The 13,457-nt window shown below is 42.0% G+C and overlaps 1 protein-coding gene across 3 annotated transcripts in view; it reads right to left on the bottom strand.

The window, feature by feature from the left end:
- The window catches only part of FRMD5 (FERM domain containing 5), a 289,075-nt gene extending 281,008 nt beyond the window's left edge, over positions 1-8,067 (bottom strand). For all 3 annotated transcript variants that reach the window (XM_081112476.1, XM_081112474.1, XM_081112475.1), the window contains exon 1: positions 7,810-8,067. In XM_081112476.1, the coding sequence (XP_080968602.1) occupies positions 7,810-7,911 (102 nt within the window). In that variant the 5' untranslated portion in view covers positions 7,912-8,067. The remainder of the gene's footprint in view (positions 1-7,809) is intronic.
- Positions 8,068-13,457: the final 5,390 nt, after the last annotated feature.

Here is a 13,457-nt window from a genome sequence, read left to right as displayed (position 1 = left end):
GTTAAAAAATGTGAGACTGACTCTTGGCTTCTCCTTCTCCTTCATCTTTTATATTCAGTCAATCAACAAGACTCATCAACTTTGTCTACTAAATCTCTGTATAAGCCATTAGTAGTGATTCTCAAACCTCAGCAAACATGAGACTTGCTACCATAAAACAGACTGCTGAGCTCTACCCCCCAAGTTTCTGATTTATTAGGTCTGCAGTAGGGCCAAGAATTTGCATTTAATAAGTACCCAGGTGAAACTGATGCTGATCGTCCACCAGCCACACTTTGAGAAGCCACTGCTTTAACCCATGTCTTACTCTATTCCTCTTGCTTTTAACAAGGTTCACAATTTCTACAAAAGGAAAAGCGCCCCCGAGTTGTGACACAGTAAGATGGCTCTGATAAGACATAAATAGCTAGGTTTGGTCCTGATCTTGAATGGTTTCCCTTGGTAAGCAGTAATTGTCTGAGGCTTTGAAACAATCCTTAATATACAGGAATGAATCCTAAAGCATTTCTGGAGTGGTCTAGAGTGTTTCTAAATATGGACCAGCAGATGAGGTCATGGTTATGCAGGGAGTCAGAAGTAGAGGAGGGGGAATAAAAGCTATAATCACCGTCAAAGGGGTGTTTTCTCTAGACAAGTGAATGGAGCTATTGTACACAAACTCAGTAGTTGCCAAGCATGTGGCCTAATTATTTTGCCTGTATGAGCATGGCACGGAAGGATCTCCTTAGAGGACTTATTTCACACAAGTTGTGTCTAGTTTGACGTTAGCAAGCAAAAGCCTGGAGAATTGGAACCTAAGAGTCTTTACAACAGTGGTTCTCAACCTTCTGGCCCTTTAAATACAGTTCCTCATGTTGTGACCCAACCATATAATTATCGTCATTGCTACTTCATAACTGTAATGTTGCTACTGTTATGAATCGTAATGTAAATATCTGATATGCAGGATGGTCTTAGGCGACCCCTGTGAAAGGGTCGTTCGACCGCCAAAGGGGTCGCGACCCACAGGTTGAGAACCGCTGCTTTACAAGTTCCTGCCTTCCATATCCAGGATGTTACACAATTAGGTTGGAAAGACCACAAAGGTAAAACACCATTCTTAGAAATAGAGTAGCAATTACAATCGGTGAAAGACCAATGCAAGGGCCCTATCGTTTCAAAATGTTGCCAACAATAATGAGGATCACAGGGTGGCCTTGGGAGGCAAGAGGTCCACAACTGAAATCTAGAAGCTGGCCTCCCACAGAAACTGTCTCACTAGTCTAGCTGTGGCTCCACCTATATTAAAATGTGTGTAGACGTTCAAAAAGTTGTATTGCGAACTTAAAGGAATGGAAGACCCAGCTACGAAGGACATGACCAGGTGTTTTGCATTTCTAACGAATACCCAGGTGAAACTGATGCTGATCCTCCACAAACCATACTTTGAGAAGCTACTGCTTTAACCCATCCCACGCTTTAGTACTCTTCATATTTCTCAGCTGCAAGAGAAAACCATTAAGGTGGTTGGCCTGAGCCCCCCGATGGTTAAAAGGCAGAGACAGAGGGGCAAGAACTGCCACCTGGCCTCTAGGAGAACAGCACCCTCCTCCCTAAGCACCACGGAGTGAGATACAGAAGCTGTGGGGCTGTTGCCCACCCCCCATTATACGGTATTCACATCTGTTGGACAAGCTCTGGCGGAGGCACAGCTGAAGAAGAGTGACCTCCAAGAGGCTGCTCCACGAAACAGGGTCTGCAGAGTCAGACGGAATGTTACAGATGAGACTGTCAGAGAGAAAATGAAGTCAGCTTAAAATAGACATAATTAGAAACAGGTTGGGAAGCGTGGTTCACTTCCTGTTGGGGCAAAATGTTAGAAAATGAGGCTGTGAGGAGGTCATTTAATGTGATAATGACTTAGGGGAAAGGAGTAAAGGAGGGTTCTGCGACTGGGGTAATCCCTATACTCAGTATTTTAATTCTGCCAGACCCAATGCTCCTCGAAGCACTGCACTACAGTGTTCATTTGACCTAAGCCGTCTAAACCTGCGAAGATCGAGAGGCGGGACCTGAAACGCTTGAAATCCTAAGAGATAAACTTAAAAATCATAAAAGCTTTAGACTGGAGCTCCGCTTATTCAACAAAAGATAATTGCAGAAAGTTATCAGAGACCTCAAAGGCTCCATAAAATACCATATTTACATACTGTACCTCTCACCAGGGAGAGGAGTTGCAGAAAGGTTTAGAAATGGATGAGTTGAAACTATAAAAGGGGTTGTGCGGTTGTTAGAAAGTGTTTATTGTTTTCAGGCATAAGAAATTTTAGTGTTGAAGCTAACACAGCAATCATGTACCAGCACAAACAAATCAAAACAAATATTTATTGAACTATAACCATGTAAAGCAATGAACTAGGTCAGCCGTGGGCAAACTACGGCCCGCGGGCCGGATCCGGCCCGTTTGAAATGAATAAAACTAAAAAAAAAAAAGACCGTACCCTTTTATGTAATGATGTTTACTTTGAATTTATATTAGTTCACACAAGCACTCCATCCATGCTTTTGTTCCGGCCCTCCGGTCCAGTTTAAGAACCCATTGTGGCCCTCAAGTCAAAAAGTTTGCCCACCCCTGAACTAGATACTATAATTCTTAGGGCTTAAGATTTGCAGTTTTCTCTTGACTCCCTTCTTTATATGTTCTAAAGTACAGTCTATCTGAAAATAAAGTTCTAAAAGTAATTCAAAATATTTTAATATAGTAATTGTTACATCACTGGCAAACCCCTTCTAAAACTAATGCCTTGCTTCTTCTTATTGTGAGTTATACATTTTAATACCTATACATAAACCAACTGAGTAATAAAAATGACTACTTTTTGTCTTTAGGTTGTTTGATTTCATTTTGGCAAACATTTTGTGTGTGTCATATTAATGATAGCACAGACATGGTAAAGAATCTCTGGACAATGTAGCAAACAGAAGACTCAAAAACCACGTGCTCTTCTATTTTACACTATGTTCAATAGCCTCATCTAGCATATTCATTCCAAGCTTTTAATAGAATGCAAATTAATACAAATACCATTGAGTGAAACCTGCTGTGGTGAATGCTTCTAGGTTTCTCTTGGATGCCACTGATGCTTCCTTAAACAGTACTTTTTCAAACACAAAAAGAATCAGAGCAAAAATACACATCCAGAATTTACCTTCTGTATGAAAAAGGATGATTTGCATTTTCTATAATGAATGTTTAAATACACAAATTAAGAAACAGAATACAAGGGATGTTAGGATTCTAGAGGTCTAATTTTGGAACTATCTTCGTCTTAAGAATTAGTTTTGCTTATTACTGTAACAGAGATCCTGAGACAGCGTAATTACTTTTAAAATATTTTTTAAAATTCATGAAAATACGATGAAACCAAGGATGCCGCTTACCAAATATGAAGCTGAAGTTCTTAGAAAAAACAAATCACGGTCCGGGCAATAAGTGCCCCTCTAAAGCCAAAGACCGGGTAGGATAGAAGTAAAGCAAACCGGAACTCTTAAAATTGAAAGAATAGTTCTAATCAAGATTCCAATCATCCCAGCTTTGGATTTTACAATTTCATTGAGATTTATCAGAAGTCCTTTTAAGGGAACTTACAGCTTAAATAAAACATTTCTCAATTCTATTTTTTATTTGCACAGAATAAGGCCCAATGTAAGTATAGTATATGACTCTGTTTCAATTTTCCCTATTATTTGTAATATTTCTAACTAATTTTCTCTTTACTGTGAAATAAGTACAGTGGGGCCTAGACTTACGAGTTTAATTCGTTCCGAGACCAAGCTCATGAAGGAGCTCGTTAACTCAAATTACTCTATCAACTCAATGCAAAAAATTGTCCGAGACAGCTGGTATCTCAAAAAACTCGTTAGTCGGGACACTCGTAAGTCAAGGCCCCACTGTATTAATATTCCCATTTTATAGATGAGGAAATTAAGGTACAAACAGGTGAAATGACTTAGGGAGAATGGATAAAGGGGAAAAGATGGGATTTAGAGACAAAAGAATCAGCCACCTGCTAGCTTTGAGCAAGTCCCTTCACCTGGGCCTTTCAATTATAAAATGAGGATAATACTACCTATCTCTCAAATGAGTGAAGCATATAGCAGAGAGCCTCGTACAGAGTTAGCCATTCAACAAACATCGGCTCTCCCACAAATCCACAATCCCATTTTCTTCAGCTGGTACAATGGGTATAATGTTGTGAGGTACATGAGATACTGTAACACAGGTAGAATGCCTGACAACTAGAGGGCTCAGTACATCTGTTCTCTCCCCTAACATTGCCTTCTTTACCCTTACACGGGTAAGGGTACAGTTACTAAGTGGCTGAGCCACATCAAACCTTAATTTCATTATAAAACTGTCTCTGCACACACACATTTTTATTAATGGTAGTACCTCATTAACTGCAAAAACCAATTTAACCTAGCTATTTAATCAGTAGTTATTTTAATAGGTTCCAGTAAAATCAAATTCATTTCTAAGGTAGCTCTACTTTTCAATAATCACAAAAGGGATTAATATTTCTGACTTGAAAATATGTATTTCCAATACATATTTCTACTGGCATTTATGCAACAAATATTCTTAATATTTTATAAACTATTATAACCTGAAAGATAGTTAAAAGTTTATTCCTTAGGATATCATATGCCTAAGCTTTAAAATGACTCCATTTGGTATACTGCATTCAAAGATATTAGGTAGCTTTTTTACTTTTCATATTTTTCTACCAAGTAAAATAATAAAGTAAGGCAGTAAATGTGGTAAATAAATATAGATATGAATAAAATAAAAGAGATGTGTAAAAAATATGGACCAGATCTGCATTTATGAGACAATGACCTTCAAAACTGGCAGGGAGCTGTTAACAATGTTCTTCAACAGGGGAGCAATTACACTACAACCTTACTATGTATGTGTACTTTCATTTCTCATGGTCTACAAATACATTTGCATATCAGAAAGAATAAAAAGAATAGTTTGGTAACTGAGGCAACCTTCATTGAGAGGACATAAGGCATTTTCACTACCTTAATAATCACATCCTAAATGCCAGATCAGTATAACTGCTGCAATATTAAAGGCTGGAGTCTAGCCGCTAGACCAATACTTTTGGCAGAATTTCCTACAACTGAAATTTACCAAATGTGGCTATTGCAACTCTGCTTTGCCTCAGTGGTCTCTAATTATCTCAAGAAGCACTGAAATCTTTCTGAAATAGATACCTTATTTAAATAAAAATATGGCATACAATACTATGAGGAAAAGAAGTTCAAATTGTCACCACATTTTAAAAAAATATACGGTACTGCAATTACTAAAACGTTGGGAATATTGCTTTAACCTCATAAGTAGCTCACAGTTTCTTTCAATTCTGATTTTAAAACCCCTGGACCCAGTATTTTACAAACAAGCACACAAACACACACACAGAAATGCACCAAGGGAAAAGTTGCTAAGAAAAGCTTAGTCTCTGAATGCTCAGACAAGCTATATAAACAAAATTAATTTCACATAAAAATACTGTCTTTTCTTACATTTCCTCACACAGATAAAAGCAAAAGCAATTCACAATATTGGTGCCCCAAAATAACCAGATTACATATACTTTAGAATTCCTGTGTCTTTTAGATTTTATGCAAGAATCACCATGCACAGTCATTAACATGTCTAGACAGTGGGCACAGTACAGTATGGTCACTTTATACCAAGCTTAATTTTTAAAATTGTATTTTTAATTTTCCTAAATTTTTATAACATTAAATTATAATAAACACAATCACATAGTAAGCATAAATCCAAAAAGTTCTGCTTAACTTAAAAATAGTATTTTTTTCAATAGTAATGAAAACTACCCACAACTTTAAAGGTTCTACTAACTGGGAAAAATAAGCAATTGCCTTATTGTGATACCTTAAAACCACAAGATTATCACTATTGGAGTGGAGGCATGAATTGTGTTCCATTTTTACTCTACACACCTTGGCAAAAGTTAATGACCTGTCCTGGAAATTTTATTTCACCATGTGTATACCCCAAAAGTCTTTTTAGGAGTCATGAAGTCTAAATCTTGCACTGCCCTTAATATATGCTCTTGTGCAAAGCCTTAAATTTTAAAACAAAAGGATAAATACTTTAAAAGCTCTAGACAATGTATTCAAATGGTGAAAATGTCAACTCAATGTTTTCTCCTCCCCCACTTAAAAAAAAACAACACACAAAACTGTACATGACATAAAGATACAATAGAAACAAAAAGTGGCATGCCACTTATTCAGTAAGGAAATAACACATAACATCTCTATCATATTCAACTACAATAATCCTTTCACTTGATGGCTAGCATCTTTATGATTGCCTAATCTGTCTTTAAGTGACCTTAAAAAGAGGTTTTGTTCTTTTTCTCTGCCCTCACGGATCTTTGGCAGCAGTCATCACTTATGCCCAGGGCTGGTTTGGGAGGGGGGGGAGTGGAGTGGAGAGAAGGCACAACTGAGCACGGAGTCAGCAGAGGCAGCTGCTCTCCTACACTACCCAGCGCCTTTCTCACACGCCGCTATTTTCCGCTATTGAGCACCGTCAGCAAAAAAATAAATAAATAAATGGGGAAGGGGGGTAGGCAGGGAGACAAAGAGGGCAGGACCCAGGGCCGACAGTTTTTGTCTGCCACATCGGAGGCGAGCAGCCCTCTGATTTCTTGCTGAAATAGGGATCAGGTGAGACCCCTGCGGGTTCAACTCAATTGGCTTCTCCAGAAAGAGCAGTTTTCCGGCGGCGAGCGCAGGACCCACCCGGCTGCTGAACTGAACACCGGAGCATTGTCAGTGTTTTCTACCTCTGACTTTATAGGGGAGGAGAGAGGGCTGTGACTGCGTTCCTGGGGAAGACTACTCCTCATGACGTGCCACACAGCAGCAGTGAAGGAACATAAGCCAGAGGTTGTATGTAAAAAGCCCCCCAAAAACACCAGGTTCTGGGGAAATGCTGGGCAGCATTATCTTATTGTTGGCGTTTTTTTTTTGTAAGTCACCGATTCTTTCTCGCCACTGTCAACCCTCAAATCGCCGGGACTTGTTGCTAAATGTTCACCTCACGCCCCTCTCCCCACCCCCCCCCCCACCACCCCTGGAACTGCCCAACAGAATAAGATTTGGGGAGCGAACGGCGGAAGGTGGGGGGGGCCTAGATCTTTAACATCCAGAGGGCTGGCTGGGTTGCCTTCAATAGGCCACTATGCATGGGCTGCGCGTTCAGTTCTACCTTCAGAGAGCTCTGACTCACAAATGCTGGGGGGGCGGGGGGGGGGGGGGATTATGACATATACCATTATCCTTCCAACCAAGGAGAGATAAGAAAAGCCAGCTAGCCGTCCTTGCTGGGCCGGGGAGCCAAAGCCTGCGCCCCCCGACGGGGCGGCCGGGGAAGGAGCCTCCAGCCCTGCCCGCCTCCCTTCGGACGCCCGCGTACGATGCCCCGTACCCGGGCTGGCTCCAGAAGCCAGGACGAAGCGCCCTTACCCCGGGGAAGAGCAGGGAACGAGTTGGGGATCCGGAACGCGGCGACTCGCCCGGCAGCGGCGCAAAAACGCCCAGTGCCTGGCCACGGACAGGGGCTCGGGAGGAGGCGCCCTGCAACGGGGCCGTCCTCCGTAGCCAGGGGCGGACAAAGCGCTGGGGTCTGGGGCGACTCCGGGCAGCGGCCAAAGGAAAGGGCCAAGTTGGCCAGACTCGGGAGACGAAGGGGTCCCGCGGGCGGGGCGGCGCGGCACTGACCTGGATGGTGCAGGTGTACTCGCTGTCGTCCAGCAGCCGCACGGTGCAGCTGTACTCGCGCTCCAGGCTCCTGCTGCTGCCGCTCATCAACCTGCTCAGCATCTTCCCGCCCGCCCGCCGCCCCCGGGAGAGACGCCGCGGCGCTGCGGACCCCGGACTAGGCGCCCCTCAGCGGGGCAGCTCCGCGCCGAACCCGGGCACCTGCACCATCACCCCAGCCCGGTCGCCGCCGCCGCCTCCTGCTGGCCCCGCTCCTCTTCCTTCTCCTCCCGGTCCGCCACCGCCTCCCCCAGCCCAGAGCAAGCACCGTGCTCGCACTCCTCGGCGCCCTAGTGTTGGTGCCCAGCTCGTGGGGCGGGGCCTCATCCGGCGGGGGCCCAATGGGGGTCAGCGCGGCGGAACCGAGTGGCAGGCGGCACAACCAATTGAAATCGTAGGCTGGAATGATGGACAAGTGAGGGAAGCAATCACGGGAAAACAGTCGGAAAGAGCCGAGCCGGACCAGCCTTCTAGCATCCCAAACGAGGGGCTCTTCTCCCTGCAGTTTCTACCAGTGCTATTTCCCCTCCCCCGAGCCAGATGTGGGCACTCGGCTGGACCGACGTCTGCTGTTTGGAATACATCTGGGCTCTGCTTCAGAGGCCAAGTCCTATACTCCGCTACGCCGCGGTTCCCGCCCTCTCAGGAGTCGGGGCGGTGCGAGACCACAATCCCAGCACCTGCAGAATGCACGCACCTTCCGCTCCAGACCTGGAGGCTGCCCCAGCCAGCGATCCCACGTCTCCCGGACGAGCCCCTCTGCCCTCGCCCTTTTATTTTGGGGAACATGTACATTCTACAGTGTTTTACAGGAGCTACTTAAGTGAAAGCTGGATGGTTCGCGGAGATTCTTAAAGCACCCAGGTTTAACCCCTAGAAAACTCTTCACTCTTAACACCCTTTGCCTCCTTCCTTTTATTTTCAGAAAACAGAAGGAGACCGGGGTGTCCTCCTTCAGCCAGTACGGAGCAGGGGGAGCGATGGCTCAATCAGTTCTTTGCACCTTTAGAACTAGAATTATGTCTTCAAACTTCTTCAACAAAACGCAAAGAAAAAATTGTCTCCTGCCCTCTGTGACCCCCACATCTCAAAACCTCATGTTACTGACGAAAAGTTCACTAAGGGATAGTACTCTCCCTCAACATTTTTTGATGGAATGAAATGCCATAAAAGAACCATATCAACACAGGACATTAATGCAATGGTAAACATGTTAATTTAAAAATAATGAAATATGCAGTTGCCTATTATTTTCATTTAAATTGTTCTTGTTTATTTACACACATAACAACATGAAACCTGGCACTGTCTTAGAAAAAAATCCAACCTTTAAAGTATGCTTCTTCCCTAGTGTTTTTGGATTCAGTATTTCTCCCAATTTATTTGCTTCGAACCCTCTCTCCCCCCCTTTGTTTGTTATCGCCTCAGTAACCTGGATTGCTTTCCTCATTAGTTGCATTCTCCCTGTAGCATTTAATAGGCATAGGAGGGGGTTCCTCTTTTCAATACAGTCCTGGAGGTGTTAGTTAAGAACCGGGAACCACTGAGTCAGGTTTCTAGCCATAAAACCAAGTGTGAACTCTTCTACTCTGTAGCTCAAACAGGTAACCTGATGCCTGCAACATAATAGGTACCCAATAGTTGTTTGTTAAATAAAGCAAATGGAACTGATAATTATTTTACAGTATCTAAATTCCAGGGGAAGATCTGTAAAGAAACTAAGAGAAATTCAGGAAAGTCCTGGAGATGAATGAAATTATTAATATGCCAAAGTAATATGGTACAAAGCTCAGTTTTGTTGTGTAGTTGAGAGAAGATAATGAGATTTCAGCTAGGCAGAACTTTTGTTGAAAGAAAAGATGTTATAGATGATATTTGTTATAGAATCCATAAGAGCAAGAAAAAATATCCCAGAAGCTAGAGGAAGACCAGAAGTGTGATAGTAGGGAAGTGTCTTTAACAGCTTATGCAAATAAGCAGCTGTTAGAATAAAAACACAAAGTACCATGAATCCAGAAAAGCTCTAAGGAACTGAATGCAACCTTTTTTCAAAGTATGACCATAGATGCATTCAACAGCGATTAAATTGTGGCTGCTATGCCAGTGCATTAGGAAACATTCCTGCCCTAGCTGGTTTGGCTCAGTGGATAGAGCATCAGCCTGCGGACTGAAGGGTCCTGGGTTGGATTCCGCTCAAGGGCACATGCCCAGATTGTGGGCTTGATCCCCAGTAGAGGGCAGGGGCCACCGAGCAATGATTCTCTCTCGTCATTGATGTTTCTATCTCTCTCTGTCTCTCCCTTCCTCTCTGAAATCAATAAAAACATTTCTTAAAAGAAAAAAAGAATCATTCCTGCTCAGCCTAAGAAAATCATTTTAGCTTAGATGCTCACCTTATTGAAAAAACAGTTAGATACTCGTCCATGCTCATCCATAATATCCATAAAAAGCTTCAAACTCTCCCTTACTCTCTGATACAGAACATTTCATGAAGGAGACAGAGGATGGACAAATAATGGGAGAAAGGCAGTAATCAATCAGTTTCTGGTTAGATGTATTTCTCTGCAAGGCTCAAAGGGAACTAACTAAAGGCAGAAGTCTACGGAGAACTAAAAAGAAAGCGCTCATATAAAATCAAACTGAGAAATACTTTGTTTACCTTTGTTTTTCTCAAGTTGATTGCGTGGATTGCCCAGGATAGAAAGGGTTTGTTCAATAAAAGGCCTCATGTACCCTTGAGAATCAGTGTCATAGCGTTAATGAGTTTTTTAGTATAAAGGAGGTCATATTTAAAATTAAAGTCCCAAGTACAATGGCTCTGAACTTCTATCTTCCAAATTATCAGGATGTGAACTCTCTTTAGAGTTTCTCTCACTTCTCTACATGGAGGAGTCCCCAGGGGAGGTACTGTTACCCACTTATGCCTGAAATAACTGAACTACCCCTGCCTCTGCTTCAGATGTCCCATACTGTGATGTTCTAGGACACTGAGGTCTCTTCAGCCAGTACAACCTCCAGCATTGCCTTGAGATTCAGCAGGAAGGGCACTGCCCTCTCTTCACCAGGACATCACAAAAAAAGTCCCTTCCCCTCCAAGCACAGTTAAGATCACTACTTTATATTACACTATTAGAGAGGAAAAATAATCCAGAGTACTCTGAAGGTCTGATATGGCTACTCTCAAAGCACTTATGGACTAGACACAGGCCTGCCTTAGTGTCAACTTTTAGCCCGAGTCCATATGGCTAAAGATAGCTCCCCTTCCATTAAGAGTTCCCCTGACCGTGTCCTGGACATCCAGGTCCAACCACTGTGAAGCTGAGAAGAAAACAACTCTCTTTGCCCAGTTTAAAGTCCACTTTTGAAGCCCTATTTTCTGTCCCAGATGCTGCCTGTCTCTAGGAAGACTGACCACGGGAATATCTACTCCTTTAGAGGACGCCCACCCTCCATCTCCAGGAGTGTGACCTTGACCTCTGACCCAACTGGACTATCACCTTAGAACATAACAGTCCAACATAGGCACATTTCTCACAAAGACTGATCTATTCAGTCTTAATATAGAGGTCCAAGTAGAACCTCACCAAATCAGTCCAGTCCCTTTGCATAATTATTTCTCTGATACGCAGCGAGGATCATGACAGTCTTTGCCTTCTTGCATCTTTTAAATCTCAGCTTCTGTTCTCCTAAGAGCAAGGACTCAAACAAGGACAAGCGCATCTTCACAGAAACAACAATATACACACACACATACACACACACACACACAATTTATAGATTTGGTGTAAATCTACAGAGAGCAGAAACCATTCTGTTCTCTTCTGCATCAATGTCTGCAGAAGCAATGCTTATGTTCCACACATAGATTTGCCTATCCAAATGGAACACTCTGCTTCTCAGACTAAAGTATCTACATTAAGGTTAATGGTTACGTTATAGTTTTCCAAGAGTAGCACATGTATGTATTGTTTAATATGAGTAAACAATTCACATAGTTTTCCCAAAGCAATCTGCCTCTGAAGAAATGGTTGTCTTCTCTTTTATTAGGACATAAAAACACCTACAGTTTAAGAGACAGCTGTTCTACCTTCTATCAACCTTTAGGATTTTCAGTTTAGCTCCTGTTACACTTAGAAGTATTTTTATATGGAAATATAAGTGCAAACTACAAACATTTACTGAGCATTTACTATGCGTTAGGCACATACTCTGTGACAGCTTTCCAGAGTACATAAGACATAGCCCAAAGAACATGGGAAAAGAAAATGTACAAACCCAAGAAGTTAAGAATCTAGGAGAGAATGTTGATGTGTATACAATTAGCTATAATACAATACATGGAACATGAGCAAAGTACTTCTGAAGCACAAATGGTATCATTACTTAAGCATGGGAGACAGCGAAGCCTTGCAGAAAAAGCATTTGAGTTGGGCCCTCAGAAATAGAGTAGTATCATGATCGGTGCAAACAGCAAGGGAAGGATATAAGATGAATGCCTTTTTTTTTTTTTTTTTTTTTTTTTTTTGAGGAGTGACATTTTAAGTAGAGAAAACAGAATAAGAAAAACATAGAAGCACAAATGTATATAGCATGTTTCAGAAATTGCAAGTAACCCTGGATGGATAGAACATGTGGGAGGCATTGGCTGAGAAGAAATGAACTGATGCCAGATCATATAGGACCTTCAATGCCATGCTTAAAGGAATATGGACTCTGTTGTATCAATGGGGAGCTGGGGGGACTGGACTTTTTAAAGCAGAGAAGTGACCGTCTGATACGGTCTGCATTTGGAAATGATCATTTTTATAGCAATGTGAATGATTAAATTAGATCAAGATGAGATTATTTACTGGAGTAGAAATGCATTTTGAAAACAATACAGTGTCTTTAACGAGGCATCAGAAGCATCTATAATAGGTCTCTCAGATGTCATTGACAGGCCTTATTATATTCTCCAATTATGGTTCACTTTCTCTATATTTCCAGCTAATCTTCGACCATTGTTCTAGGAACAAAATGTATACAAAACAAAGCAAATTAATTCATTTATTCAAAAAAATTATTGACAGTCTACTATGTGCCAGGTGCTGAGAGAATTCAAAGATGAATGAATCATATTCCCAGTCTTCATAGAATTTACAGTCCCATGCAATCTGCAAACTTACTTCAATAACACTTACTAAGTATTCAGTTTATATCCATTAACAGTCAATGCACAGTGGTTTAAAAAAAGATATAAAGGGGAAAGGCATCAAAGATGTGAGAAACAGCCCAAAGAACATGGCAACAAATATATGTAAACGAGAGGAAATCAGAACAGCCCGTAGTTCCTTTTCCCCCTCACATTTCTTGGTTAAGAGTGTCAATTAACTACTTGCTCTGCAAAATGAGATAATTAACATCATTGTACTTCCTCCTGTCCTCTGTACCCCAGCTCTCAATTTTTGTGGCTTATATTGTTTTGGTTTTGTCAGGGTGTATAGTATTTACAGCTTTAGGCAAACATATTTCCTTCAGTTGCTTAGTCTCTCTTCTGTTTCAAATGGGGTCAGTGCTAACCACCAGTCCTTTTATCCTAGCATCGTCATTCCTTGGGTTTTTGTTTTGTT

The sequence above is a fragment of the Myotis nattereri genome (genome assembly GCF_964212035.1).
Source record: "Myotis nattereri genome assembly, chromosome: 1".
NCBI lineage: Eukaryota > Metazoa > Chordata > Mammalia > Chiroptera > Vespertilionidae > Myotis > Myotis nattereri.
Note: the sequence above shows the minus strand (reverse complement) of the source record. Positions and strands in the feature narration are given on the sequence as shown.